General features: G+C 54.3%; 1 protein-coding gene across 1 annotated transcript in view; it reads right to left on the bottom strand.

Moving 5' to 3' along the window:
• The window catches only part of NIBAN2 (niban apoptosis regulator 2), a 56,249-nt gene that overhangs the window by 17,267 nt on the left and 11,559 nt on the right, over positions 1-27,423 (bottom strand). Inside the window, exons 2-3 of the mRNA XM_053563363.1 lie at positions 6,458-6,588; positions 957-1,085 (exon numbers count right to left, since the gene is read on the bottom strand). Of these exons, the coding sequence (XP_053419338.1) occupies positions 957-1,085; positions 6,458-6,588 (260 nt within the window). The remainder of the gene's footprint in view (positions 1-956; positions 1,086-6,457; positions 6,589-27,423) is intronic.

Raw genomic sequence — 27,423 nt, 5'->3', positions numbered from 1 at the left:
CTGGAAACAGCTTTCTTACATCAGCTGGGGGTGGGGGAAGCAGCGTTCATGTAATAGCTCATACAGCAGGGCTGCCAGACAGCTCTCTGCCACTAGGTGTCACTATTTAACACACTCCTGACAGGTGCTCAGCACCTCTGGTAATAATTTGCAAAATGTGGTTCCTGATCTTCAATATCATCCTACAACTTGTTAGAAATGCAAATTCTTGGCCTTGCCCCAACCCTGAATCAAACTCTTGAGGGTAGGCCCAGCGATTGTTTTAACAAGACTGACCCACCCAGTGATTGTTTTAACAAGACCAACTGCCAGGTGATTCTGATGCTACTCCTCTAGGCATGAGGCTGCTCCAGACTTTCTGTTGCTCTAACATTGATCTGACTCAAATCAGAGGGAGCAGGCCTTTTTGGCTGCTCTGCAGAGATGTTTGGTGGAAGAAATCAGGTCAGTGGCTCAACCAGCTGGAGCTTCTTCCCCAAGGGCCCAAAGCAAAGATAAGGCACAACCAGTGACACCCACAGCAGGTCAGGGGGCAGCCTAGGGCAGGGAATGGCTGGACTGCATTCTCAGCAGCTCACCCTGGCTGTCAGAGCCAGGATGGCAGGAAACCCCACCAGGAAGGAGGAGGGGCGGCACAGGGCCCTAGAGATAGAGGGACTGGAAGACTCTGACAGCGATCAGGACAGGAAGAACTATGACAGCTGATTGTGAGGTAGAGAGAGTCAGGGGTGCTCCCCAGAGATAAGAGTGAACTGCTACTCAGAGAAGGAGCCCAGGGTAGCAGGAGCCCCAGGGAGCAGGCGGGGTTGAAGAGGTAAGGAGGGGCTGAATTATGCTCTGGCCCTGGGAACAGTGCAGGGAGACACTGGATGGCAGGCAGAGGGTAAGATCTGGAGCCTAGAGTTTAGGAATTGGGGGTGTTTGTGGTGGGGCCGAGGGGGATGTGGGGGCCTTACCACTTTGTTGTCATACAGCACCAGCCCATAGTTGTGGGGCACAAGGCTGAAGCGGTTCCTCCACTTCTTGCTGTCCTCCTGGTACTGAAAGAGGTTCCCTGAAAAGATGACACGTTCATCCAGTGGAACCTGCAGACGGCAGGGATAGGGAGTGAGGCCTGGCCTTCCTTGCTGCCCGGGAGGGAGGAATAGGGTCCCCCAAGAAGGCGACAACCCAGCCAGCAAAGCCTGTGTGGTCACCCCTAACTGAGCACATTCTCACTGAGCCCTCCCAGAGCCTCTGAGGCCAGCCTGCACCCCACCCAATTGGCAGATGAGAAGACCCAGGCCAGGCTCTGATTCAGGGCTCCACCATAACCAGGGTCTCCCAACATTGCAGGATGGGTGTGGGGATCAGGCTGCATCCCCCATCCACCCCCAGCTGCCACAGCGTCAGCACAGGCAATTGGTCCAGCCACAGGGGACACACCCACAGGCCAGGACTGCAGGAGCCCCGGTGTCTGGGCAAGTGTCTCCTGGACTCTAGGCTTTAAGAACAAGGTGGCTCCAGAAAGCCACCCCAGCTCTGACAGCTGACAAGATGGACGCCCCTGAGTCTGGGTGGGGCTGGTGAGGGCCTCAGTCTGAGTGTTTGATGTCTGACCTATAACCTGGCAGGCTGTGACCTGCGTGGGCTGCAGAAACGCCCAGACCTTTCTACAAAGCCCAGGCCCTCCCTGACTCACGGTGTGACTTTGGGCATGTTTTGGCACTGTCTGAGCCTCAGTTTACTCATCTGTAAAATGGGGACCCAGCACAGCACCTGACAGGCAGTAGGTGCACAATACACAGGGGCTGCCGTGGCCACTGTCAGGAGTACTCAGCGTTTATGCGATGGTCTGCCAGCATCATGGAATGACTGAATTGGGGATAGGTCCCTACCCCTTATACCAGGGGGAGGAGCTGGCCAATCTGAAGCTCTGGTGCAAGCACTTTCTGAGCAGGCAAGCACCCATCCAGGTGCAAGCACTTTCTGAGCAGGCAAGCACCCATCCAGGTGCAAGCACTTTCTGAGCAGGCAAGCACCAGGAAGCTTCTGGAAGGGAGAAGCTACAATGGAAAAGGCTTAGTCCTGGATGGGAGAAAATCAGGGGAGCCCAGTGTTCCTCTCTGCTTCTCAACAAATTCTTTTTCTCTCTCTCTTTTTTTTTGAGACAGAGTCTTACTTTGTCACCCTTGGTGGAGTGCCATGGCGTCACAGCTCACAACAACCTCCAACTCCTGGGCTTAAGCAATTCTCTTGCCTCAGCCTCCCAAGTAGCTGGGACTACAGGTGCCTGCCACAACACCCAGCTATTTTTTGGTTGTAGTTGTCATTGTTTGGCAGGCCCAGGCTGGATTCGAACCCACCAGCTCTGGTGTATGTGACTGGCACTTTAGTCACTTGAGCTACAGATGCCGAGCCTTCTTTTTTTTTTTTAAGACAGAGTCTCTGTGGCCAGGGCTAGAGAGCCAGCCTCAGCCTACCTCACAGCAACCTCAAACTCCTGAGTTCAAGTGATCCTCCTGCCTCAGCCTTCCAAGTAGCTGGGGCTTACAGGTGCCTGCCACAACACTGGGCTAGTTTTTCTATTTTAGAGCCTCCCTCTTGCTTGGGCTGGTCTCCAACTCCTGAGCTCAAGCTATCCTCCCACCTTGGCCTCCCAGAGTGCCAGGATTATAGGCATGAGCCAGTGCTCCTGGCCGAGTATGTAATAAATCTGTGTCTACACCTTCCTGGCTTTCGTGCTCTACAGCCCCAGCCCTGTCTCATCCGACCCTCTGTCCCCCTCCCAAAGTCCCCTCGCCCCAGCACCCTCCCTGCTGCTCTTCAAGGGGAAACACAAACCACTCTTAGAAAAGGAGAGCCCATTGTGCTGAAACAATAGGACCTGCAGACTGCTTCCTACCAAGATAAAAATATTCACAGGAAAAGAGAATGGTTCCCCTGGCCACCCCCTCCACCCCATGCACAGTGGGCTTTGCCCAATACACAAAGCTGCCCTCAGCCGTCCACATTCAGTGGCCTATATTTAGACCTCCTAATCCCAACTCTCAAATCACTGTCTTTTCTAGAGAGAAAAAGCAGACAGAGCTCTAACACCCTAGCAAGCCCCCACCACCACTGGCCTCTTCAGTTTGCTTCCTCTGCCCCACTTAGGAGTCCCGGGGCTGAGGGACAGACCTAGGGATGGGGGCTCAAGGACAGGGCCGGTTCTGAGGAAGGCTGTGGAGAAGCAGGCTCGAATCCCAGGCGGACTCAGCAGCCCCCCCCCACCACCACCACGCATCTGCCCCTGGATCCCAAGGCAGCTCACAATGGGTGGCTGACTAAGAGTTTGGGTTTTATTTTTAAGACTTTCGAATGGCAGTGTTGTGTTTCAGTTGGAAGGCCTGCAGGAAATGAAATGGAACTCAACAGCCCAGGCAAAATATTTCAGACTCTGCAAAACTCTCCAATGGTGCAATCAGAAAGCACACACCTCCAGGGGTCAGACAACCAGGGCCCAGCCTCAAGCCACCGCCACCACTGCGGGGGTCTGGACAAGCACCTCTGAGCCTCTGTGGGCATCATCACAGGCCCCCCTCAGAGACGGGCCCAGTGGGCACAGGATACCTTCTGTTTTCACTAATCGTATTATTTCTCCTTTTATTATTACTATTTTATCATTATCACTGTCTTCATTGTATTCATTCTGATAAAAACCACTGCTGTCATGATGATGATGATGATGAATGCTGTTATTACTACTTAGCACTGTGAAGGTCAGTTTCCTGAGTAGCACGTGAGACCAAAAACCCTGCTTTTCGGGGCTTGTGGGTTTCATTTTACTCTTCTTGCTCACATGCTACTCTCTCCTTTCCCACAATCAATATACCCCCCGCCCACTTGTGAATGTTCAAGGGCGGTCTCACAGACAAAATGCTTAGTGCCTGTGGGCTGGGCCCCACTGTCTTGGATCACCGACATTTCTTTCTAGATGGGGAGCAGTTCTGGCCCTGCTCACCTGGGCTGCGTCCCAAAGCCTCCTTTCCTTTACTACCACACAGGTGTGCACCTGCCCGACACCCAGGCCAAGCCACATCCAGACACTGCTGTCCCTCTGCTGTCCAGATAATGCCACAATACCAGGGGCAGAGACAGCCCTTCCTGGGTCCAAAAGCAAAGGGACATGTGATGGTCTGAGAGGCTACAACACACAATCCTGACCTCTCTACCTGGGCAGGCTGCGGGGCATGGCAGGAAGGGGCCTTGGCTGGCAATCTGGAGGCTGGCTCTTGTCCTGCCTCCACCATCCTGGACAAATATTTTTTTTTGGTTTTTGGCCGGGACTGGGTTTGAACCTGCCACCTCTGGCATGTGGGACCGGCGCCCTACTCCTTGAGCCACAGGCGCCACCCTTTTTTTTTTTTTTGGTTGCAGTTCAGCCGGGGCCGGGTTTGAACCTGCCACCCATCCTGGACAAATATTTAAAAGCTCAGCTCTCGGACTGTGTACATGCCATTCCCTCGGTCTGACACTCCCCCAGCCACTTCTTCCTTAACTGTCAGGTCCTCAGCTGAGATGGCCCTTCTTCCAGGAACCCTTCATGGGCCCACCCAGAGGAGGGTCACAGGCCTCCACTGTGTCACCTTATCATCTCAGGCTCCTATTGTATTATGTAAACAGCTGTTGACTGTCCGTCTCCCTGAGCAGCTCAGGGCCTGCGAGGGCAGGGTGGCCCCAGCACCGGGCCTGGCACAGTTAATAATCATGCCCCTTCAGGAAGTCTACGGCCCCATCCAGCCTGTAAACAGCTCTCCCACGGCCAGAGCTAACCCCCAGCTGTTCCCCCAGCTGAGAAAACACCAAAGGGGAACAGATCCCCAATGCCAGTCAAGTGACTGCCAGCTCTGGAGAGAGCTACCCACTTGGCCTCACGGTAACTAAGCACATTTTCAGTCATTTGTTTTGGGGAAGGGGAGTGAAACAAACCCAAACCTACCAGTTTGGGGCACCACCTGGCTTCTCATCGCTCTGGCGACTCTCTTGGTCCCCCGGCCATGCCTCATTCTGCCCACACCTGTCCCCTTCCTGAGGGGTCTGGTCTTTAGAGCCCCATGAAATCCCTGCCCTCCCCTGCAAAGCTGCTCTGACATCTCTGAAAGCCTCTCTGAAGCTCAGCAAAGGGACACCATGTTTCTGAGGTTGCCCAGCAAGTCAGGATTCAAACCCCCTTAGTAGTCCCATCTGCTCCACCTTGCCACACGCCACATATTCTCTCATTGAACCCATGCCAAGGCTCTGTGGAGGTGGTAAGGTCTCCTTACCTGACTGAGCCTAGGGGACTGGTCAATTTGAACCCAGGTCCTCTGAGTTCTTTCCAACCAGACCCCTGGGGCTCAAGAGGGCAGGCACGGCGTCTGGCTGAGCAAAGGACTTAGAGAGAGGGCTCTGTCCCTCCTCTCTACTGCTGCCCCAGCGTCCCAGAGGCTGCGCAGGGATGACACAGGCAACCAGAGGGACTGGGTAAGGAGGGCAACCAGGAGAGCGAGAGTAACTTTGCAGCCCACCAATCACAGAAATTTGGCCACTAATGACCTGGCACTGGGGTCCTGTGCAAAATCTGGCTTGCACCCCACTTCTGGGGGGATTGGCTCAACCAGACAGACTCCCCAGAGGGAAAGCCAGGGATGGGATGCTCTGCACTGCAGCCACTAGCAGGGCCACCACTTGGCCATGGCAGAACCAGGACCAGACCTCATCAGCCCTCCCTCTGCTACCTGTCAGGCCATCCAGGGGGCAGAGAGTGAAGTCGCTGAAAGGGAATGACCCCAGCCCTGGACCATATGGTGCCCTCAAACAGGAATTCCCTGGGCTGGCACATGGGCTGCTACACCATCCCCAGAGGAGCAAGACCTGGCCTCTCCCCGTAAGTGCTCAGAGCAAGACCTGGCCTCTCCCCGTAAGTGCTCTCCCCGTACATGCCACACCTGGATCTCCCTCCTCTACACCGCTCCTCTCTCCCTGGTCACATGCCAAGTCAATCACAGGGTCCCTTCCTAGAAGGCTTTGTTTGCCTCCTCTGGTCCACACTGGCCCTTGGGCTGAAGCCAGGCAGCTTCCAGTCACCCTGGGACATAATCCTACTATGAACAGCAGGATTATGACAAGGCCAGTGACAGCACCTCCCCTACTCCAGGCACTAGCACCCTGTGGAAGAGGTGTTCTCATCCTGTTTGGCAGATGAGTAAACTGAGACTAGTGGAGGAGCTTGCCTCGAACTCAAGGCTGTCAAGGCCTCAGAGCCCCCCACCCTGATGGTGAAGGTGTTGAGCTGGAGGGGGGGACCCTCAGCGAATCAAGGGGCCTTGACAATCTGACCCGGGTTACCCACCATGGCAGCAACAGGAAACTGAAGCCCAGAGAAGTGGAGGCGCTTGCCCAGGGGTCACGCAGTGAGAGGGTGGCAGAGCCTGCCCCAACCCTCAGCACCTCTCACCTTGCGCCACAGCAGCTGGGCCTGGGGCAGCCCCGTGCCCTCGATCTCGTGACGCATGCTGTTGAAGAGCGCCACGCCATACTGGTCCTCATAGTAGCGAAGAAACTCCCTCAGGATCTTCCCGGTTCTCTCTGCAAAGGAAGGACAGTGTGAGGTCCTCGTGGACACAATGCACAGAGGCCTCCCCGGGCAGGGCGTCGGCAAAGCCCCAAATCCTGCCCACAGAATCATCTGTGCAGGGTCCTCACTCCTGGATGCTAGAGCCTCTGGCTGGAGTCCCCGGTTCCCCGCAATGATCAAGCCCCGTGGCAAAGGGCGAAGGCAGAGTGAGTCTCAGACAGAGAACCAGGCAAATGCAACTGAACCAAGACTTCATGTTTTCCTGCCAGACCAGCAAGGATGTGCAGAAACAGGATTGTCACACAGAGCTGGGGCGCTGTGGGTGGGGGCAGCCTTCCAGAGGGTGGCTGGTGGCTGTGAGCACAAGGTTGAGGGTGCTGCATCCTTTGATGCCGCCTTCCCACCTCTAGGATCTACCTCATAGGACGACCTGTGGGAGAATCCGGAGGCATCACACACTGAGGCGGTGACAGGAGACAGCTAAGTGTGCGTCTCTGGGAAATGGTCGGCGGTTCACTCAGGGGAGTAAGAACGTGGAAGGAAGGGGCCCAGCTCTGCTAAGTAAGGAAAGCACCTTACCGAATCACCTGCTGACTATCATTAAAAAAACTCTTCCTGTTAGTGCGCACAGATGATTTCCGCCCAGACACTTAGAGAAGTCTGGAAGGCAGCATGCAGGGCCAGGGGGCAGGCCCTCCAGGTGTGGGGTGGGGAGCTCGCAGCGACCTTTGTTTTCTGCTCTATTCCCTTTTATAGCCTTGAATGATTTTACAATCATGATTCATTTCATAATAAAAAATAAACGTCTAAAATTAATTCATCTACCAAGTTAACCTTTTTGCCTTCACTGGCCATGTGCTTCTCTCTGCTGCTGAATGGTTTCTGAATAGGGAACATGAGGCCTGGGGCCTCAAGACCAGCCCAGCACCATCAGGCTCCGTGGATGCTGCCCGGGCCTCCCTATGCACAGATAAAGAAACTGTGGCCCAGAGAGGGGTGTGACCCGTGATGAGGGGAGAGGCTTCCTGGTCTCAAGAAGCTGTAGCTCAGGCCCTGACCTGAGGTTTGTGCACTGTGCAGCTCCCTTCTTTTGGCCTCAGTTTCCCCCAGCACACCGAGAGGGCTAGACTCAATGATGAACAGACCCTGTCACCTGTCCATCTGGAGTGCAGATTACAAAGACCTGATCTTTCTCAAAGGACAAGGGACTGACAGGACCCTGCCCCTCCTGCAGCCATTCTTCGGGGACTGAGGGTATCTGGCTGGGATGGTATTCCATTTCCTCCTCTCAATAGCTCTGTGAGGTAGAACCCATGTTATCCCCACTTTACAGGGGAGCCCTAGAGAGGTTAAGTCACTAGCATACAGTCACACAGCTAGTGGGTGATGGAGCTGAGCTGTAGTCCTGGAGCCCAATTACAGTGGTAGCCAATTACAGAGGACTGAGAGCGCATGCCACCTCGCGTGTCCCACAGCTAACGGCCAGGGTCTCAGTCCAACCTGAGCCCCCCGATGTCTGCCCACACCCCTAAGCCCACCTCAGTGACGGTGGCAGGGGCACAGCCTCCAGAGGCAACTCAGCCCACCACCCCACTCCACAGACCCTGTCCTGCTTAGGTGCCCCTTTCCTGGAATGAGGTCATGTCTGTCCAGATTCCAATTGGGGGGAGGATGGGGAGAACAAATGAGGAATTTGCTTTGAATGCCTATTTTTTAAAAACCATAAACAACCAAAACCTCTCAGAGACCGTGGGAATCATTTTGAGAAATGGTGAAGCAGAGGGGGGATGTGGGGAAGACAGGGCCACGATTCGGAATACAGAGAAGAGGATGGAAGCTGGCAGTGGCACCTGCGGACAATCAGCTGTCACCACCATCACTCTTAGGGAACGGAAACCCCATGGTCACTCAAGTTTTATGTGCACGATCCCAAAGAATCTTCATGAAAACCCACAGGAGCTGGTACTCCTGTTGAGTCTTGGCGATGAGGAGGCTTGTGGACCCAGGGTTCTCAGTCGGGTTTTGTCCCAATCCCAGGCTACTGAGTACACGATGGACCACAACTCAGGGGGCCCCGACTGGCCCTGGTATGTCCACGGCATCATTTCCCAAATGGCTGGAATCTGCCACCCTGACCCTCAGGGAGCCAGGCCCAGGAGGGACCTGCCCAGGTCTGCCTGGCCCACAGCCACTTGCTCCCAGCTGGGCTTGGAAGGACCCCTAGGCTGGGCTGGAGAGGAGACAGGAGGGGCAAAGCCAAGCCCCGAGCAGGCCTGGGCAGGCTCCACCGAGGCAAGCAGGGCTGTGGGCTGGAGGTGAAGCCTCAGGAAGCCCCGAGGAGGTGAGAAGCAGGCGAGCACGGGGTCCCTGAGCACGGGAGCCACGTGGGTTGGCAGGAAGGATTCTGGCACTTGTCAGAGGGTGGCAAACAGGGAGGGGACCCCTTTTCCTCTCCACTGGGTCCCCAGCGCCAGGCCCCGTTCAAGTAGGTGCTGAGCAAGCGGAGGGAGAGTCACCAGATAGTCACTGAGCCAGAACAAGGACAGCCATAGGGTAGCATCAGGATACCACAGGAGCAGGCAAGGGGTGGACAGGGGACAATAGCACTCTGCAAGGGGTTAAGGACTGAAAGGACAGCGCTCAGGCAGCACCAGGGAGCAGCTCTGCTCAGTATTAGTGCTTCGGCCAGCCCAGGAGGGCGGCAGAAGGGGAAGGCTGATGGCTTCTTGGCAGAGGTAGCCCCAAGCACATTCTTGAAAGATGTCCTAAATCAGATTGAGAGGAAGCACCATGTGCTCGGTACAAAGAAAGTTTCCAGAAACACAGGGGTCCGCTGGGGGCCAAGGTGTGGGGGCCAGAGGGACCCAAAATGACAGTAGCACTTGGAGAGTGTCAGGCTGGAGAAAGGGCCGGCAGGGGAGAATCTGAGAATAGGGTCACAGGGAGCCTCTGGCCAGACCCTGCTGGAAGAGGATCTGGGTGGATACTGCCACCCTGGGGAAAGCCTCAACTGGAAGGCCTGGCCGAGCCCCTGTCTGCTGAGCCCAGGGACCACAACCCAGGGCAGCCCCCACCCTGCAAACACGGCTCAACACCTCAAGGTTCCCCTCCTGCTCCCCTGTAGCAGCCTCTCCAGGGAGTTGTCAGCAGGATTCCCACAGCAGCACCCCTGCCTGGGTGTCTGTGGGTGGTCCCAGGCCCACAGGCACCCCTCTCTCCTCTGTACCTGCCCACACCAGCTCTTCCTGTTTCCTCCCACAGTGTCTGGAGACACCACATGCCATGAATTTGGGGCAGTTGTCAGGCAGGGCCTCTAAAGCCAAGGCCCACCACCCTGTAGAGGAATCTGGGCCAAAGAGGGAGGGTGAGGGGCTTCCCTGGGCTCACATAGCCAGACTGAGGCAATCAGGGTTCCGGGCTCAACCAACTGTGCACAGGGTTCCACAGAATGTCCCTCCCCCTCAAAGGACAGAGAGCCACAGGCCATGGGCCCATCAGCAGGGACAGGGCCGGCTCTGGGCTCATGGCACCCAGAGGCCCCAGCAAGGCGTAGCAATCATCCCATGGCTGCGAGCTACATGGATGCTGGGCCGGGGCTCTGCGGGTCTGCCCACTGCCTTCCACATTCTCTTATCCTCCTCCCTCCCCACATGGACGCAGCCCAGGTGCTGCTGGATGAGAAGGTGGGGGCTGGGCAGGGGGTTGGTGGGGTGGCAGAGCTGCCTCCAGCTCCTGGTGAGGAGCCCAGGGCCAGCCGGACTCCCAGCTCTGCCAGACACCGAGCCCCACAAGCTGCCTAGTTCTCTCAGCACCTCAGTCCTCATCTGTGAAATGGATCTAACAGAACCCAGCACCACCCTCTGCAGGATATGGAGAGCTCAGTGCAGGGCCTCCATAAACATCACTATTAATCATAATAATGCTCTACTTATAACAGCAGCAAGAGACTGTTTGAAATTTTTATTAGCAGGTATAACTTTTATAGTTCAAAAAAATCCAATAAGGATTTTTTCTAAACAGCCAGGATAAGAATCACAAACTAACAACAATAATAACCATGAGGAGGTCTTTAGCAGACAAAGATCAGACAAAGGGAGCGTCCACAGGGAGGAGGAAATGGCACAGGCCGTAGAGCGGGTGGGCGGGCGGGGCTGTGCACGGGTGTGTGTGCACCTGAGTCGGCGCTCAGAACACACAGGAACCCAGGCTCCCACGTGACCTTGGCTGGGCTCTCCAGCATAACTCTCAGCCTTTGCTGGCACCCACAGCCATCTGTGGCCTCCCTTTGTGTCCCTCTGCCAGCAACATCCCCCAGGTTAGGCAGTAACTCACCACATGCAGGGTCCACACTCTCAGATTCTTCAAACGGCCCCAGAAATGACTATAGACAAATAAAAATCCCCCCACTTTACAGACATTAAAAACTGAGGCTCAGGACAATTAAATAGCTCATGAAAGGTCATTTCACTCTGTCAGTCAACAAACACACAGTGAACCCCTAAGCCCCTATGGGGTCCCAACTCCCTTTTCCCAAGAGGGCAGCTGGGACTTCTGGGAGCAAAGCTGAGTGCCCTAATCTGTGCCCAGCCACCGCCATGCTGTGCCACCTCAGGGTTTCTGTCCCCACACCACATCTCAATGTGGCTTTGAAGAGGCCACTTCCTGGGATGCAGAGCCAGGACCAAACTTACACCTGTGCACTCACAGGTTTGTTTTAAGCCAAGAGTCGAGCCTTTCACTGACCTGGTTGAATAAGCAGCTGCTCTGTGAACCTTAGGATGGCTCTGACCCTCCAGAGACTGGGACCCTTTTTAGATATTTAGGATGACTCAGAGGGACCCCATCACTAGCCAGTCCTCCTGACCCTGTACCCAAATTACCCAGTTAACAGGTGTGCCCATCCACCAAGAACTTTCTGCATTTTTGACACCCCGTTTAATCCTGGCAGGTATTACCAGTCCCATTTCAGAGATAAGAAAAGTGAGGCTCAGGGAGACTCAGTGACTAACCCAAAGCCACAAGTCTTGAAGGGGAAAGAGACTAGGTCAGCTGGAGCTGAGAAGGACCCACCCACTCATCTTAGAGTGGGAACACTGAGGCCCAGCTGATGGACAAGTGTGGGTCCTGTGAGCATGAAGGTTCTCTGTCTGGTGGAGCTAGCTTTGCCTCATGCCAAAACCCGTACAAAGTCCCTGTTCCGCAAGCCTCTTCATCTCCATGGCTGCTCCTGCTGCCCCACAATAGTTTGCAAAGCCCCAGTTTACATTCTCTTACTGGGTCCTTGCCCAGTCCTAAGAGGCAGGCAAAGAGGTCTTGCTATCCGCATTTTACAGAAGAGGAAACTGAGGCTCAGAGGGCACACTGCTGTTGGAGATCAGAGCCAGGACTGAAGTCTGGAGTCTCTGGCCTCCACTAGCTCCACCTGGCAAAGAACCTTCACACTCACAGGGCCCACAGAGACCTGCATCCTCTCTGGGCCTCAATGTTTCCACCTCTAAATGAGTGGGTGGGTCCTTCTCAGCTCAGCTGACCTACAATCTCAATGACAATCTAATCAGGGCTGCCCCAACCCCAGGAACTATCTGGGCTGCTGGCCTCGCACGTCCCTTGAGTTGTTGCTAAGATGGCACAGCCCCGTGGTCAGGGTGAGGGCAGGATCCACCAGGGCACACAGGAGTTCAAGCCCCAGGGTTCAAGCCCCAGCTCTGCCACCCTGTGGCCTTGGCCAAGGCACTTCCCTGCACTAAGCCTGTTTTCCCCTTCTGCAAAATAGCACAACTGTCTCCACCTGGTCAGCTTATGAGATTCACCCTGTGAGCTGCGAGGGCGAAGCCCTTTGCCCTGGCAAGGAGAAGCCATGTCCCATAAGTGCCTCTTTTCCAAGGCTTCTCTAAACCAGGAGGGTTAGAAGTTGAGGGATCCCAGCCCAGCCCCGCCCCAGGACCAGCAGCCTGAACACTAATCTCTGATTTTCCAAACTGACAACGTTAAGAATCACGCTACTTCCCATGCAGATAGTAAGGGCTAGAGAAGAACTAGGGAGGCCCCAGGGTGGCCGGAAGTTCTGTGAAGCCTTGGGGAGCCAGGCTATGGGCTGCTGGGCCCATGTGCAGATGGGGAAAGTGAGAGAAGGAGCTTGCTGAGCTGAGAATGAGGAAAGGAGTGCGGGGCTTCTCAGAGGATGGACTTAGAAGGGTATATCCCCAAGAGCCTCGAATGCCACGCTAAGGAGTTTCTTCTTTGCCTTCCCATGGCCCTCCCTGAGCCTGGAGGGAGGGCTTGCCACACCTGTGTCAAGCATCTTTCCTGAATCAGCAACCCCCAAATCCTTAACTCAACCTCAAGGCAGGTGGTATCGATACTGGTAGAACTTTCAGGCGGAGGCCAAGGCTGGAGAACCGAGGTCCCTGCCAAGTCATGCCACTGGAGAGCAACAGAAGAGGCATTGTGCCCAGGTCTGGACCCAGCGCCCAAGCCTGAAGCCTGCTCCAATGCAGATGGTGGCCCAGGATGAAGAGGGCCATCTCCAGCTGTGACTATAGCCAGCTTGTGTCAACCATAAGGGCTGCCCACTAGTCTCAGCCATGGTTTGGCCCAAGTGGAAGGCACCGTGCCAGACCTGTCCCCGGCTCATCCGGCCTCTCCAGTGGGCTCCAGGGACATGCCTCACCCACGATGCCCAGCCCAGTTTCAGGGCTTCAGGGATGAGAGGTTTGCGACAGAAACCAGGCAGGTGGCAGCACCCTGCAGGGTGGGGCAGCCTCAGAACCTGCCTGCTGGGTTCCCAGAGCACCGAAAAGCAGGTCCAATGTGGGGAGGTAGGGGTGGCATCTAGGGGCACTATTCCACCTACCCACCACCCCAGAGCCTAGGGAACAGCAGAGGGGGAGGGAGGGCACGGAATCAGTTTCCCTGTGGTATGGAATGGTCCAAAGTACCACCATCTCCATCATCCACCTGGGACAGCAGAGAGAGCTAGAGGTCCTAGGTGGCATTCCCCTAAGGTCACACAGAGTGTCCCAACAGAGTTGGGCTGGCCTGCTGGAATCCCAGTGTGTAGCCCAGGGCCTTTCTACTTGGCCACTCGTCACTAGTAACACATGGCAGCAGTAGCCATTTGTTCATCATCTCTTCGTGCCCAGCATGGAACTACATGTTTACACTCTATTTCATACAGAGGACACTGAGGCTCAGAGAGGTTAAGTGACTTCTCCAGGGACACACAGCTCATAAATGACATAAACCCAGACCACTCTGAGTCTAACAGGGAACCAGAGTTAGGGCAAATCCATCTCACGCTGACCCCCCAGACTGCCAGCCTTGGGGACAGCGCCTTCTCGCAGCACAGCCTGTGGGTGGCCTCCACCAGAAAGGCTGACACACAACTCCTGCTCAGGACCTGTAATCAGGTGGGAAGCCAGGAGGAGGGGTAATGACAGGCTGCAAAAGGCAACAGGAGAGGGAGACTGGCAAAGCGATGGCCAAGGGGAGGCAGGACTTTGAGTGTCCCCCATCCGGTCCCTTCTGGTCCAGAAGGAGGACAGCACCAGAGAGGAGCTGATCCAGGGTCACTCTGTGCACCACCCCAGAAGGAGGGCTGGCTGCTCTGGGACCCCACTTATGGGCCTGAGAGCAACAGAGCCTATTGGATTCCCACCCTGGCCACAGTCTGCTCCCCAGCACAAGGCCATGTGGGGGGGCTCCCTCACTGACCAGGGGCCAGCCCAGAGGCCAGTCCAGCTCTGCACACCCAGTGACTGCCCACCCCTACTGACTCCCATCTCATGCCTGCCACAGCCCCCAAAGTGCTGCCCCTCCATCCTGGCTCCCTCAGTTGCTCCCCACACATGGACCCAGAGGGGAACAGTCTGAACCTCCCCTGCCCAGAAACCTGCCTTTGAGTTAAAAGTGGACCCTCTAGTGTTCCCCCAGGACCCCGAGCTGCCTGGGGTCTTACACAGGCTACTCCTAGGCCCAGAACACTCCCTCCTCTGCCCAGCCCAGTCCTCCATGTCTTCCCCACACACACCAAGTTCCCATGATCACCTGGTGGGTAAAGGTCTACTCCTTAACTGGCACCCCCCAGGCAGTAACCACTGCTCCTGGGACAGGCCCTTGCATGCAGCAGAAAAGGGTAGGATGCCCAGAGCAATGGGCCAGAGGCAGTGACCTCAAACCAGAGCTGCCCCCAGCAGGGAGCCCCTGCCCCATTGAGCACTAAAGCAGCCACACATACTCCAAGACTCCTCACCACAGAAAGGAGGTTTGTGCCCAACCCAGGGCCTTGGCGGGGTCCCAGGGATGAGGGAATGTACTCAACACTGTCCTTCCTTGGGGAGGCAGAGCCCCATGAGGTCTCCCTCCCTGCCGGCCTCGAGTGCCCTGAAAGCACTCTGCTGGATCACACCAACCCTGAGGCCAGTTGTTAACAAGAAGAAACCTCTTCCATAAAGACAGCCGCACACAGCATGCCAAGGCCCGACTCTGTACGTGCCATCTCTGCACTAGGAACTGAAGGGCCCCTCACCACCCCAAGGACGGGCAAGAAGCAAAGGCAAGGAGCAGAAAATGAACCTACTTCCAGTCGCATGGCTAGTAAGGCCCCAGGATGGCTGGGGACACCCAATGCTCTCTGCGTGGGTCGTGTACCCCAGAGATTTAAGCAGTTGTCATTGAGGCCTGACAAGAGCAGGAGATGGTACAAGAATCACACCCCATAGAGGAATCAGAGGCTATAAAGTCCAGGGACTTGGCCAAGGTCAGCCAGCTGTCAAGCAGAGTAGCAGGACTCCAAGCTGGAGTTTGAGCAAGGCTGGCTGGACCTTGGCTTCAAGGGCCACGGAAACATCCAGAAGAGCATGTGAAGCACTTTTGTAAAGGATCTTGCTGGGCTCCAATGGCCCCAGGAGACCACGAACTTGCCTATCACCGCCAGCCTGGCACAAGGCAGCCTGGGGTGCATGTTACACTGAAACAAATCCACAATACGTGATGTCAATCCCATTTCCCTCCCATCTCACTACCCTGACATTTCCTACCTCCACACTGTCACCTATGCTATGCCCTCCAACTGGAACACCCTCCTCCCATCTCCATAGTTCTGAAATCTTAGCTTACATTCAAGATCCTACTCACACCCCCTCCTCCATCACAGTGCTCTGCAATCCTCCATTTGCATATAATTATAATAATAATTGCAACATGAGCTAATGTACATAACAGCCCGGTGCCAGGCACAGAGGCAGATCCAGGATATGTTAACAATTATTTTCAACATTATTTCATTTAACTCATTGAGACAAACTGTTAAACTCATATTATGGATGAGGAATCTGAGGCTAAGAGAGGTTAAGTGATTGTCCAACATCACTTGGGTCAAAGCAAAACTGAGATGTGAACCCAAGTCAGCTTTTGTTCACTGCTCTATTCCAGCACCTGGAACTGTGCCAGAGGGAGAAAGAGCTCTGAAGCCTTTGCTGACTCTCTGCCAGGCCACTCCTCACTCGGGGGCAGCTCCCTGGGTCACAGCAACACCTTGTTCATGTCTGCACCCTAGCACCTAGCACAGCACTGACCTTGGAGGGTGAAAGCGGGTTTCTCACAGATGCAGATATCTTCTGGGGCCAAGCTCAAAGGAAGAAGCAAAGCTTGAACTCAGAACAGCCCCCAGGTCCTCAGTTTCCTCATCTGTAAAATGAGTGTAATGTCATAGTCCCCTGCCCTACCCACCATGCTGGCTGCAGGGAAGTGGGGGCCCTCAGGAAATGTTGGCTTTTGCTGTTAACAACAAAGTGTTGAGTGTTCCCTCTAAAGGCACATGGCTATTATCCTGACCTTTGGTTCGGACTATGGCAAGTTCCCTCATTAACTGACCAGTCACATTCGCTGATAAGTCACTGGACCTGGGAAGGGACCTCTAAGATCATATCCAAGCTTTCCTTTGAGCAAGTGAGGAAACTGAGGCTAGGGAAATAGGGAGAAGCTGCCCAGGATCCCATCGACCTATTAGTGGCCCAGGTCCCCTGAAACTTAGAGAGACAGAAGTCAGAGTGGCCCAGGTCCCCTGAAACCCGCTTGGAGAGACAGAAGTCAGAGTGGCCCAGGTCCCCTGAAACCCACTTGGAGAGACAGAAGTCAGAGGGACTTTCACACCCAGGAGGAAATCTGGCCTCTGGTCTCCATGAGGATCTGGAATGCTCTCCCAGCCACACCCACTCCAAGTTCAAACGCCACCTCTTCAGGCCACCTCTTTGGGACTCTACCCCCCAGACAATCCCGGCCTCCCCAGTTTCCTGACCTCACCCCACGTTTATGATGTACCTCCCCACACAGGCCCCCCACCACAGCTGATCTACAAACAAATGCTGCATGAACGGCCTCTGGTGGAAGGTCCTCTAGCTTCAGACACCACACTGGTCACCCAGGAGGCCACTGGGGGCCTGGGCCTGGCCCTGGGCTGGCTGGATGTCCTCTTCAAAAAGGCAGGTTGGGGCGAGGCAGGGGAGCCAGGAGCCAGCCAGGATTTCTTATAAAGCAGCCTTTAAAACCTTTCAGTTAGTAAATATTTAACCAGGGCTAAGCCACACCAGGTCAGGAGAGAAGGGTGAGCTCTTAGGCAGGAGGGCCTGGGGGAGAGGGGGGGCACCCAAAGAAATGTCCCCCTCAAAAAGGGCAGACTAAAGGGCCTCCCACCCGGGGCCACCCTTTCCTTTACACCTCAAGGCGCCTTAGTAGGAGCAAGTTGATTCCCATCTGGACACAAACAGAGAGAAACAAAAGCCCTCTCATCTCTGGGGCGGCTCTGCCATCCTGGCAGCAGCCTGAGCCCACAGCCTACAGTCAGCGGCTTGTTCTGGGAGCCCGGGCCCAGCATCCCTGCTCCCTGGGCACACCAACCCACGCTGGGGAGGGTGCAGAGGGGGTGCCAAGCAGCATCATCACCCAGGGCAGGGCCCACACTCCGGGGTGTAATCAGCTGCTGTCCAGCACCACCCCCTGCCCTGGCCAAGGCCACCCCTGACAGTGGCAGTTAATGACAGGAATTCAGCAAACACTCCCCTCCATTCCCCCCACACCTAGTCACCATTCCTGTTGATTTTCTCTCAGTGACATCTCTTGCCTCCTTTTCCTCTCCAGTCATCCTTACCACCCTCACTGGAGACCGAGCCTTCACAACCTCGGCTGCTGTCATCACCATGCCCTGTCTCCAGGGCACATCCCCCTCATCTCAAGTCCACAGCCTGAGGCTCTGATGGGGCAGCGGGGGCCGGGTCGGTGGACTCGCACTGGGAGGTGTCCACCACCGGCCTGCCCTGGGCCTATCTGAGGACCCACCGCCAACTTCCCCCTCAGTGTCCAGCCTGGACCTGGACCTTCCTGGCTGACCCCTTCCCCTTTCCATGACCAGCCTGAGAGCCAGCATCCACCAGGTTGCTGCCACTAATAGGCAAGACGGAGGACAGGACCCAGCCTGGAACCCATGTCCCCCATTAGTCATCCCAGGACAGGCCAAAATGGCAGATGGTGGCATAGCCATGGTCAGGCAAAGCTCCTGGAGACTTCATTGTGTGGGCTGAGAAAGCATTCATTCATTCAGCAAGCCAGGGCACTGGGTAAGTACCCAGGAGAGAGCAAGACAACCCCAGCCCCTGCCATCAAGGGGACTTAACAAACCCAGCACCTCCCATCAAGGTCTAATGAAGGAGACTGTCAACAAAAAACCACAGTGGCTAAGTGCCCTGACTGGGAAAGCACAGGAGGTCACTGAAGCCCGACTCTCGTCCCCTCTGACCCAGCCTGCAGGGTCACAGGATACTCCCAGAGGGAGGTAGCAGCAGAGACAGGAGGAGTCCCTGCTAGGTGACCAGGAAGCTAGGAAGGGAGAGGGTGCCAAGGAGAAATGCAAAGATCCAGAGTGCACAAAAGCATTTGTCCATTCTGCAAGTATTTCCCAGTACCTCTCACACCAAGAAGGGCACTTCACAGATCAGCTCAGTGTCAAGTTTCCAATATCAGATCTCAGTTCAAATCCTTACTGCATCCCTCACTGGCTGTGGGACTTTGAGGATATGGCCTGATTCTCTCTGAACCTCAGTTTCCTCAGCTGTAAAATGGGAGTGACAGCAGTACCCACTTTGGTTGTCATGAGGATTCAACCAAATGAGTAAACCCACAGGCCCTGAGCAAACGGGGGCCTATATCATCAAGGACAATGACTGCACAGCTGAAAGGAGTTCCACCTCCGAGTGCTGGTGGCAGGGTGGACAGTGGCAGTGGCAGTTTTCAGCGATCTGTTTCCTGCCATGAAATGGGGACCAGCCAGGGGCAACCAGAATAGCAGCTCCCTGGTTCTTCAGCAGGCCAGTCAAGGATGGGAAGGGGACACACTTAGGGTCCAATTCCTTTGGGCCCTCATCCCTTGGAGGTTAATTAATCAGAAAGGGGAAGTGGAGAAAAACATCAACGGAGACTTCTGAGGGCAAACACCTAAACAAACCACGCACTGCGAACCTTGGCAGACAGACCACAGCTGGTCTGCCTGGCGGCTGATGTAGCGTGGAAGCTTCCATCTGCCCTCCTCTTTCTCACCTGCCATAGCAGTCACCAGGGATGCTGGTTCATCATCACCAAATACAGCTCCAGCTGGGAAAACTAAGGGCACAAAGTCCTTGTTCAGCTCTGTAACCAACTTTGGAGTAGCTCTGGACAAGCCCCTTGCCTGTCCGGGGCTCGGCTTCCCACAGGCAGTTTCATGAGGTAGAGGCCACAGGGAGGCAGTGGACAGGAAGGTGCTTCACTGGCCCCCAGCCTTGACCTCCACCAGGGCTCTCTTGGTATCTTGTATCTATACTTTTCTCCTTTTTTCCCATCGTATTGCATTAAGTCATCCATATTGATGCTGATGAAAATACTTGTAGGGTCTCAACATTAAAATTCAGACTTGTGGGCAGCACCTGTGGCTCAGTGAGTAGGGCGCCGGCCCCATATACCAAGGGTGTCGGGTTCAAACCCAGCCCCGGCCAAACTGCAACAACAACAACAAAAAAAATTGCTGGGCATCGCGGCGGGCGCCTATAGTCCCAGCTACTCAGGAGGCTGAGGCAAGAGAATTGCCTAAGCCCAGGAGTTGGAGGTTGCTAGAAGCTGTGATACCATGACACTCAACCAAAGACGATAAAGTGAGACTCTGTCTCTAAAAAAATAAAAATAAAATTCAGACTTGCTTAGTACGTGATGAATAAATCTGTAAGGGGTGGGGACTAGGTAGGAGCTGCTAAGGGAAAGGAGGGAGGACGCAGCTCCTCTCCCCAAACCATAGGGTTTGATAATTCCCCAGGAAAGCAGATTCTGGGGAAGCCCAGCCACAGCCCTGCCCTGGTCAAGCTGAAGCCTATTCTCAAGTCACCCTGAGAAGACAACACCCCAACAGGGGCATCTGTTGCCCACCTGTCTCAGGTGCCCAGCATGGGGCCAGTGACCCTAGGAGGTAGGGAGCTCCCCATCCCTGGAGGTGAGCAGAGGCTGGGTGGTCAAGGACTCCCCGTTGTTGTGAGAACTCAAGAAGATGTGTGAGAAGCACTGAGAGCCCAACAAATGCCAGGTGCTCCTCCAATAGGAACTCCTACCTGCTACATGCCAGCTGCTGTGGCTCAACCCCAGTGGAAAAGGGCTACACACAGACACAAACCCACAAAGCCCTCATGTCTCACTAGCCAAGCGCCCTCGAATGCCAACATCCTCTTCAGGACGCGCTTCTTCCCAGGCTGCCTTGGGAGCCCCGACTCCTCCCTGCTCACCCAACACACACACACACCCTCTCACACACATTCACATCACACAATGCATGCACAATGATGCCCGTGACTTCTGCTCCCAGGGCCTTCCCAGCAGTGGGGGAGGTGGGGCAGGGGTCCTGCCTTCTCGGAGCCGGGGAGAAAGAGAAGGGGACAGAATGAGCCAAGGTGAAAACTCACTGTGAGCTGGCAGCTGAGCCAGAGGAAACCCAATCCCAGGCTGGGATGCCAGGGCCCCTGGGCATGGAGACACTTTACACAGACCTAGAGGAGAAGCTTATTCAAATAACAAGACTACTTTGGCCTGCCCCTCTGAGCTCGGCCAGCAGGGAGCACAGGCCCTGCCCCACCCTTGGGTCTCCAGCCTCCCACTCCCTGTTCCAGGTGCCTGCAGGGCCCCTGTTGGTGCTTCCTGGGAGACTCTGCTCAACCTTCTTGGCCCTCTGCCTCTTCATCTGTCCAGTGAAGGGGCTGGACACCCTCAAGGCCCTGACATCCTTCGACTAGGACATAAGACAACATCTCTTCACAACGCATTGGCAGGCCCACGGAAGCCCACCTGTCAGCCTTGACCAAAGTGACCCTGAGTTCCATCTGTCAGCCTAGGTTGTCAAAAGGCACTGTCAGTGACCATCCTCAGACCCCCACTCAGGTCAGAACCCCCTAACAGTCATTAACTAAACTTTGCTTTAATAATTCATTGTTCAATGGTCCATTTCTCCCATAGGTCAGGGACACTGTCTGTCTAGTTCATGACATATTCCCAACACCTAGCATAGCACTTAGCATGCAAGCATTTGTCCAGTGTGAGATTATACCAGAGAGCCTCAATTCAGTCTCCCCGGCATGGTCGTGCACACCTGTAGTCCCAGCTACTTGGGAGACTGAGCTGGAGGGATCCATTAAGCTCAGGAGTTCAAGGTGCAGTGAGCTATGATGGTGCCACTGCACTCAAGCCTGGGCCACAGACTAAAAAAAAGAGTACAAAAGAGGAACTTGGGGACAGACCCTTCCTAGCCCTAGGGGCAATGTTAACTGAGGGCTCTCTCCAACCCCAGTACAGCCCAACAAGGAGGGCTATTCCTACACAAGTGGCGCTGAGCAGGGTCTAGAGCTGGCCAGGCCAGCCCAGCCCAAGGTCATACACCAGCAGCAGGAAAGGTCACCACCCCATCACAAAAACCAGGCTGTCACCTAATCTCAGATCCTCAGTTTCCTCTTCCTGCTAAGAACCTGTCAACTGATACGGCACCTGCAAAGGGCCTGGGAAATCGGAGCTGAGCAGATCCTGCACTACAGCCCCTGGGCTGGTGCAGGCAGGAAGGCCTGAGTCTGCAGCCATTCACCTGGGGCAGATACATCACTCTGCCTCTGCGTCCCCATTAGAAGAGAAGCCGGAGCAGTACCTGTGGCTCAGTGAGTAGGGCACTGGCCCCATAAATGGGAGGGTGGCAGGTTCAAACCTGGCCCCAGCCAAACTGCAACAAAAAATAGCTGGGCGTTGTGTGGGTACCTTTAGTCCCAGCTACTTAGGAGGCTGTGGCAAGAGAATCACTTAAGCCCAAGAGCTGGAGGTTGCTGTGAGCTATGACGCCACCGCACTCTACCGAGGGTGACAAAGTGAGACTCTGTCTCAAAAAAAAAAAGAGAAGCCAACTACACTTGTCCCCAAAAGGGACAGATGTAATGGCACTTTGGAAAATAATCACCCAAGTGTCGTGCACATGGGCATGCCATTGCTATGACCAACAAGAACCATGGCACAAATTTCTGGGAAGTTTTAGTTCCCCCAATGCCTGAGCTCTCTCCACTTTGGACCTTTCCCCACCTTCATCCTTTATGTCTCACCTGAGAGGTCCCCTCCCCTTAATAGGCCTTCAATGACTCTCCAAGTCTGGGCTGGTGCTACCTCTGGCTCCCAAAGACCCTCACTTGGGGCCCCCACCTCCACTGGTGCTCATGCTGGGTGTGTCTTCCCCAGATGGGCATCCTCAGGAGGACAAGGACCATGGCCACGTTCCCACATGGCACCTTCGGTCCTAATACACAGCCTGACACTAAGCAGAATAGTGAGCAGGGTCACTCAAGGGCTAGAGGGCCAATGGGTCATAGACTCTCCCAGTTGGACAGGAACTTACCTGCTCTCACTATCTTGATGCCCCACCCAGCTGTCAACACCAGACACAGAGAGAGACTCGGTATTTATGAAATTAGTCTCCATCTCTGGCCTGAACCACAATCCCGTCTGTCCACATCCACAGGTGCCTCAAAGCAGGCAACAGAGTAAAAGGCCTAATACATGCTTGTTGCCTGTGTGACCCATAGTTACAGAGGTAAACTCCTCTTTCTAAAGTACAGCTAAGGGCTGGGTGCAGTGGCTCACACTGCGACCCTGGTACTCTGGTAGGCTGAGGCAGGAGGATCCCTTCAGCTCAGGAATTTGATTACTAGCCTGAGCAAGATCGAGACCCTGTCTCTACTAAAAATAGAAAAATCACCTGGGTACGGTAGCACACACCTGTGGTCCCAGCTACTTGGGAGGCTGAAGCAGGAGGATCGCTTGAGCCAGGAGTTTGAAGTTGCTGTGACCTAGGCTGGTACCACACCACTCTAGCCTGGGCATGGTAACTTACGCCTGTAATCCTAGTACTCTGGGAGGCCAAGGCAGGTGGAATGCTTGAGCTCATGAGTTCGAGACCAGCCTGAGCAAGAGTGAGACTCCCCCGACCCCGTCTCTACTAAAAATGAAAAACTGAGGCAAGAGAATCACTTGAGCCCAAGAGTTTAAGGTTGCTGTGAGCTATGAGGCCACAGCGCTCTATCAAGGGCAACAAAGTAAGACTCTGTCTTAATGAATAAAATAAAATATTTAAGTCTAGTTAAGAGTGATCATGAGACAGGGCGCCCCACTCCCTAATCCCTTTGTCTGCACCCGGGGCTGTACTCAGCTCCCCTCCACAGGCAGCTGTCTGAGCCAGGCTACTCCTGTACTTGCCTGTACCCCAACTCTGGTAGCTAAAATCCATCCTGTCCTTTGAGATTCACCTCAAATGTCCCCCTTCCAGAATCTTCCTTCTCCTCCTCTTCTCTCTGGAGGTTGCCTGTTGCTTATACTCTCCTTGGGGTTCTCAACAGGCCAGGGTAGCTCGGATTCTGGAGTCAGACAAAAAAATTAAACTGTTCCACAAATTACAGTCAGTAAAGTTATTCTGGGCCAGGTATAGTGGCTCACATCTGTAATCCCAGTACTTTGGGAGGCCAAGGCAAAAGGATTGCTTAAGGCTAGGAATTTGAGACTGGCCTGGGCAAAATAGCAAGATCTTATCTCTAAAAAAAAAAAAAAAAACTTTAGCCAGGCCCACCTGTAGTCCCAGCTACTTGGGAGGCTGAGACAGGAAGATCACTTGAGCCCAGGAATTTGAAGTTACAGTGAGCTATAATCACACCATTGCAATCCAGCCCAAGAAACAGAGCAAGTCCTTGTCTCTAAAAATACATATATTGGGGCCAGGCACAGTGGCTCGTGCCTGTAAGCACTCCGGGAGGCCAAGCTGATGGATCACTTGAGCTCATGAGTTTGAGACCAGCCTGAGCAAGAGTGAGACCTCATCTCTAAAAAGTAGTTGGGTGTTGTGGCAGGCGCCTGTAATCCCAGCTACTCGGGAGGGTGAGGCAAAAGGAATGCTTGAGCCCAAAAGTTTGAGGTTGTTTTGAGCTATGATACCATGGCACTCTACCCAGGGAGACAAAGTGAAACTCTGTCTCAAAAAAAAAAAAAAAAAAAAAAAATATATATATATACACATATATATACACACACATACATAGCCATATATAATAAGGCTATTCTGTTTTTTCTTTTTAGAGACAGAGTCTCACTCAAAAAAAAAAAAAAAAATATATATATATATACACATACATAATGAGGCTATTCTTTTTTTTTTCCGAGACAGAGTCTTATTATGTCACCCTCGGTAGAGTGCCATGGTGTCACAGCTCACAGCAACCTCAAACTCTTGGGCTTAAGTGGTTGTCTTGTGTCAGCCTCCCAAGTACAGGTGCCTGCCACACACCCCGCTATTTTTTGTTGCAGTTTGGCCAGGGCTGGATTCAAACCTGTCACCCTCGGTATATGGGGCCGGAGTCCTACTCACTGAGCCACAGGTGCCTCCTGTTGTCATTGTTTAGCAGGCCCAGGCCAGGTTCAAACCTGCCATACCTGGTGTATGTGGCTGGTGCCCTAACCACTGTGCCACGGGCGCCAAGACAATAAGGCTATTCTTTTTGATTTAATACATTCACTTTAAAAAAAATCAAGAGAGGGCGGCGCCTGTGGCTCAGTCGGTAAGGCACCAGCCCCATATACCGAGGGTGGCGGGTACAGACCCAGCCCCGGCCAAACTGCAACCAAAAAATAGCCGGGCGTTGTGGCGGGCGCCTGTAGTCCCAGCTACTTGGGAGGCTGAGGCAAGAGAATCGCTTAAGCCCAGGAGTTGGAGGTTGCTGTGAGCTGTGTGAGGCCATGGCACTCTACCGAGGGCCATAAAGTGAGACTCTGTCTCTACAAAAAAAAAAAAAAAAAATCAAGAGAGGGGCGGCGCCTGTGGCTCAAGGAGTAGGGCGCCGGTCCCATATGCCGGAGGTGGCGGGTTCAAACCCAGCCCCGGCCAAAAACCACAAAAAAAAAAAAAAAAAAATCAAGAGAGAATTAAGAAAACATTTAGATAATCCATTATTCTACCACCCAATCTCTATTTACATTTTGGTGAATTTCCTTTCACATTTTTTTCTCTGTCTATGAAGATGTACACACTTTCAGGCATAAAAACCAGACATCTTCACTTTTACTGGCTATACATTATGCCACTGAACAACACTTACTGACACACTTCGCTATGATGCTATAAGGCAACCGTTTTGTTACTAGTCATGAGTTACTAGCCATGGGGTAGATTTGGGGTATGGAGTGCCCCAGTATGTTTCACCCAGGGCTTCGGGCAACCTGTCTGCTGCCACATGTAACAGCAGAGGGAGTGGGGAGGGAACCACCACCCTCCTGGGTGGCCATCTCCTGCCAAGACTTTAGAAGACCCCAATGCTTTAGTCACAGCAGCATCTAGACCCCATATCTCTATCTAGGGATGTACAAGCAAAAGATGTCAGGGCTATAAATGCAACTATGCAGTCCCAAGGCTAAAATCCAGAAGACAGTCCACTGCCTTGAGCCCTGTGTGGGACCAGTAGGGACCTGGGAGGCCAAGGCAGTCCCCTGCGACAGGCGACAAAGAGCTGAGACACCATGTGCGGAGGGACTTGCCCAGACCTGAGCCCACTTTCCCACCCGCTCAGTGGGCCTTGTTTCCTCTTCTGTGACTAGAGAGCAAATGACAGGCTTTGCCAGGAAGATCTCATAGGAAATGTGCAAGCTCTGTAGGAAGAATGGTCATCTCTTCATAGCAATTTGCTCTCTGATAATGATTTAATTAGTGATGTCTCCTGCCAAGCCATGAGCTCTACACGGAAGGGCCTGGGCAAGCTTCATTCCGCTGTAGGGGCAGAGCCAGCTCAGTGCCAAGCACGTGGTGGGCCCTCAGCTGATGTGTGCTCCATTCCTGACGCTCAGCAAGTTAGCAGGGACACCAGGATCAGGACCAAGTGTGCCACCCCCCGCTCGTCACACTCAGAACTACAGAACTGCCGGGAACAGACCAGGAACCCAGAGGGAACCAAGAGGGAGAGTCAGCCTATCCAAGAACAAATCTCTTATACAGGCCTCTCCAGGCCTCGCCCTCAGGGTTCAAGGGCAAGAACAAAGGGCTTAAAGCCAGTGAGTCCCACTGAGGGGACACACAGGCGGAAGGAAGCTACGGACAAAGGAAGCAGGGCACCCTCGCTTGGTGCCTGTGAGTCTCAGATGTGGGGAGAAAGGAGGGAGGGAAGGGGAACACCCCACACCACTCCTTCCACTAGGGTAGAGGGGACGTCACCAGCCTCCTGCATCTGTCCCACCCCTCGGTAACAACCCACCCCACACATACACATTCTGCACCCCCCAAGCCCTTCATCTAGATGCCGGGTACTACTCTATGACTGGCAATGGCATTTATTCACTCGTTGCCTGCTAGGGGATTAAAATGATTCATACTGGTAAATTTTTTTTTTATTATTTTTTATTTTGTTTTTAGAGATAGTCTCACTTTGTCGCCCTCAGTAGACTGCCGTAGTGTCACAGCTCACAGCAACCTCCAGCTCTTGGGTTTAGGCGATTCTCTTGCCTCAGCCTCCCGAGTTGCTGGGACTACAGGCACCTGTCAAAACACCCAGCTATTTTTGTTTTTGTTGTTGTTGTTGCAGTTTGGCCAGGGCTGGGTTCGAACCTGACACCCTTGGTATACAGGGCTGGCACCCTACTCACTGAGCCACGGGCGGCTCACACATTGGCTCCCACTTTATAGCTAAGGAAAATAAGGCAGGAAGAGTCACAGTAACTGTCCTAGGTGCACTTGCCCAGCAGCAAGCTCTGATCTGCAAGACCACGCTGCACCCAAGACCACACTATCTACCTCAGGGGATCGTGTGGTGCTCACAGCACAGGTGAGAATTAGAATCCCAGCCAGGTAAGAAGGGCTAGGAATGGGGCTGGAGGTGGGTCAAGGGGCAGGAGTCCAGAGTGGGGCTGAGCTAGCCTGGTGGGCCCAAGGAACAGTGCTGCTGGCTGCTGGGTGGGTCTGAGTCCCAGGGGGCCTTTCAAGGTCTGGAATTTGACCCTAAGGATACAGAAGAGGCTAGAAGGGTCTGAGAAGGGTGACACATGTTAATTAGGAAGTCCACCCTATTACCAGAGGTTCTCATCTGGCCCCTCCATTGAACCATGGAGGAAACTGAGGCCCAGAGTAGAGACAGGAGTCAGCCAAGACCACATAGGTCTGAGCAGGTCCAAGGTTAGACCAACCTCCCATCCACATAGGGGACTGCAGGAAGAGGGGTAGGGGGAGTGGGCTTAGCTGGGCCCCATGGGGGTAGGGGGCCTCCTCTCCAGGCCAGGCCAGCCCC

The sequence above is a fragment of the Nycticebus coucang genome, chromosome 2 (genome assembly GCF_027406575.1).
Source record: "Nycticebus coucang isolate mNycCou1 chromosome 2, mNycCou1.pri, whole genome shotgun sequence".
Lineage (NCBI taxonomy): Eukaryota > Metazoa > Chordata > Mammalia > Primates > Lorisidae > Nycticebus > Nycticebus coucang.
This window is presented reverse-complemented; position numbering and strand designations above follow the sequence as displayed.